The 3,109-nt window shown below is 39.8% G+C and overlaps 1 protein-coding gene across 1 annotated transcript in view; it reads left to right on the top strand.

Annotated features, from left to right (window-relative positions):
- The window catches only part of xrcc6 (X-ray repair complementing defective repair in Chinese hamster cells 6), a 21,599-nt gene that overhangs the window by 5,572 nt on the left and 12,918 nt on the right, over positions 1-3,109 (top strand). Inside the window, exons 4-5 of the mRNA XM_015387549.1 lie at positions 2,350-2,491; positions 2,660-2,911. Of these exons, the coding sequence (XP_015243035.1) occupies positions 2,350-2,491; positions 2,660-2,911 (394 nt within the window). The remainder of the gene's footprint in view (positions 1-2,349; positions 2,492-2,659; positions 2,912-3,109) is intronic.

The raw sequence follows: 3,109 nt of genomic DNA, 5'->3' as shown, positions 1-3,109 counted from the left end.
CACTTTGTAATAAATACATGAATAAAGTAAAGCACAGTCATACTCAGTTTTGCCCCCGCTGTATTTTTAAATACGCAGTAGAGGTATTTAAAGGTAGTAGAGGACATGTACCTGTATATAAAAAACGCGCCCTATAGTCCGGTGCGCCTTATGTGTGTGTTAAATACACAAATGGGACACATAACTGAGAGTGCGCCTTTTAGTACGGTGCGCCTTATGGTCGTGAAAATACCGTACATTGAAACATATGTCTGTAAGGGACATAATGTTGGAATAAGTAAAGAAAATCACCCAAAAATTATGATAAAACATGGTCTCTTGATCTTTATGTGGGGAAAAATATTGAAAAGGCAGATTAAAGTGAGCTCTCACCTCACAAAAAAATAAAATAAAATCCGGCAGCACATACATGCTACGCACTATTCCTGAATGCTTCGATTAAAATGTCCGGAATAATCTTCCGGTCCTGACAGTCCAGGTCTGCAACGGAGGGTCCTGTCTAGAGCTGCCACTACTGACTATTTTGCAAATCAATTAATCTGTCGATTATTTTTTGATTGATCAATTAATAATCAGACAGCAAACGTTTCCTTAAAGAAGACCTTTAATGAACTAAAACTTTTCCACCTGAGGAGTTCTGGACAAAGCAGATTGACAGACGGAAACATTTTTTTTATTATCTTAAATAGTTTTCTTTTCTATTTTGATATAATTCCTGCTCTAAGTGTGTCGCTCTGTCAGCTAAAGGCATAGTTTACAGTCTCTATACTGCAGGTAATCATTAATCAAGTACTAAATTAGTTGAATTATATTTCAAATAATGGTTAGCCTCTCAAAATCCCCCCGATCGTCGGCTACCGTTTTTGTAGCGTTAAAACTAATAACTCGGAATGCATGAAAATTACACTTGTAGGTCTCTTCACGACACCACAGACACGGGTCGATTCTTTGAAACGGGCGTTTATTCATTGAAGCCCAAGCAGAGACAGCCTCCTCATACCATAACATCAGGAGACATCATGCCTCGTGACGCCGTAAGAACTTTAAATAAACACACAGGACATGAAAATACATTTTACAGAAATGTAAAGGAAAATATGAGGACTACAGGTCCAACCAGCTGTAGTTCTGATAAACCAAACTAAACGTACCTCATTGGCTGCTTGTCATGAAAAGAGGTAAAGTTCTTTAAGATCACTCTGGTTCAGTTTCTTAATCTTCAGCACCCTTCAGGTTCACCTTTAGAGTAATAATCCCGTTACATATTTCCTTAGTAACAGTCAGTTATTTTTTCCCACCCTTTCGGGATCTTGTGAGATTAACGAAATCACGCGGGATTTCGGAGTCAGTTTTACTCAAGAATTCAGCAGCAGCCGGTTAAAGGGCTTTTTAAACAAAGAAAACTTATATGATTTTGTAGCTGATAAAATTTGAATGCATTTTAACTTACATTAACACAATATGAAATACAATAACTTGTATATTTATTCACAAATTGTCTTAAATCAACTAATGAACAGTAAACACATGAACAACATGTACAACGCTGGTAAAATGTTTACCGATATACCCATCTTAGACATCGTTGGAAAGCTTAGATTCTCCACAATTCAACCACCTAGTTCATTTTATGGACACATCGATCACCAGAGCACAATTAAAACAGATATAGCAGCATGGTAAACTATAAATATGACAGAGGAACCACAACACCATAAAAATTAAAGCCGTTTTGTAAATTCAATCTTCAGTTGTTTATACTCCTTTCATCCATAAGGGTCCATTGATTAAAAGTAATCCAGCATATTCGTATTAAAAAAATTTCATGATGAGAAAATCAACACATCAAATCAGTTTTTTGATGTCAGAAAAGTTAGCTGGTCGTGTGTTACTGGTTACGAGAACATGGGCAATGAAATAAGGTTTCAAACAAGGATAGACGTGGGTGGGTTGCACCACCTTGTGTAAGAGTGACATACACTGCTGAGACTGGATCAGTGCGCACAGTTCAATGCTGTTTACTATTTAGTTTCAGAAACTAAAAGGTGCTAACTTTCAAAGGATGTATCACACATGTGATTTTGGCTTACAGTTCCTCAGTTATTTGCTTTTCCATAGGGGTTTGCAAAATAGATGAGGATTACCCAAAATTAGAAAGGCGTTAAGAGACTAACCCAGTTAATTGTTTCAGCCCTATACCTGACAGTGTAGGTCTGCAGCCAGACCCCTTTCCATGTTATTAATTAGTCAGATGTAATAAATGATTTTGTTATATTCTATTAATGGATATTATCCTTTCCTAGTTCTCGTACATCTTCTCTGGTCCATCATTATCTAATGTGGTTGCAGGTTGTTCGGAGCGTTTACACCAGTAAGATCATCAGTAGCCACCGGGACCTGGTGGCTTTGGTGTTTTATGGCACAGAGCAGTGCAAAAACCCCAGGAACTCATTCAAACACGTTTATGTGTACCACGACCTTGATGAACCAGGTAAGAGTCCCGCTTCAGACACTAAATCGCTCTCTGTTTGGTAAGACTGGAGCTTATTCACCCAAGTAGGAGGACTTTTGGATCCTGACAGATAAAGAGGGTTTTAAGAAATACCCTTGCCTAAGTTTGTTAACTTTATGTTTAAAAGCTGTTGAACATTTACCCAAGGTGCCAAGCGGGTTCAGGAAGTGGACGCTCTGCGGGGGGAGAAAGGTGCGCAGCTGGCAGCACAGACCCTGGGTAGCGGGGAGACGTCTCTCGGTGACGCCCTGTGGTGCTGCGCCAACCTCTACAGCGACATCAAGCTGCGGCTGGCGCACAAACGGCTCATGATCTTCACCTGCAGGGATAACCCACACGAGGGCGACAGCGTGAAGGACCGACAGGCCCGGACCAAAGCCAGTGACCTGAAGGAGACGGGTCAGTCTGCCTCTGCTTCTAAAAACCTCTTCTGCAGTTATAGACGAGTGAATATCAGGAACCAATACGTTGTTTGAATCAGTGACTGGAGAAAGAGATTGGCTGAACAGGTTAAAACAAAAACTCACTGCTTTTTACTTTATCATCGATTATAAAGCAACTCGGTCTAATCGAAGGCCTGGGAATAAGAGTGTTTTT

Source organism: Cyprinodon variegatus, unplaced genomic scaffold (genome assembly GCF_000732505.1).
Source record: "Cyprinodon variegatus isolate N-32 unplaced genomic scaffold, C_variegatus-1.0 Scaffold398, whole genome shotgun sequence".
Classification (NCBI taxonomy): Eukaryota; Metazoa; Chordata; class Actinopteri; order Cyprinodontiformes; family Cyprinodontidae; genus Cyprinodon; species Cyprinodon variegatus.
Note: the sequence above shows the minus strand (reverse complement) of the source record. Positions and strands in the feature narration are given on the sequence as shown.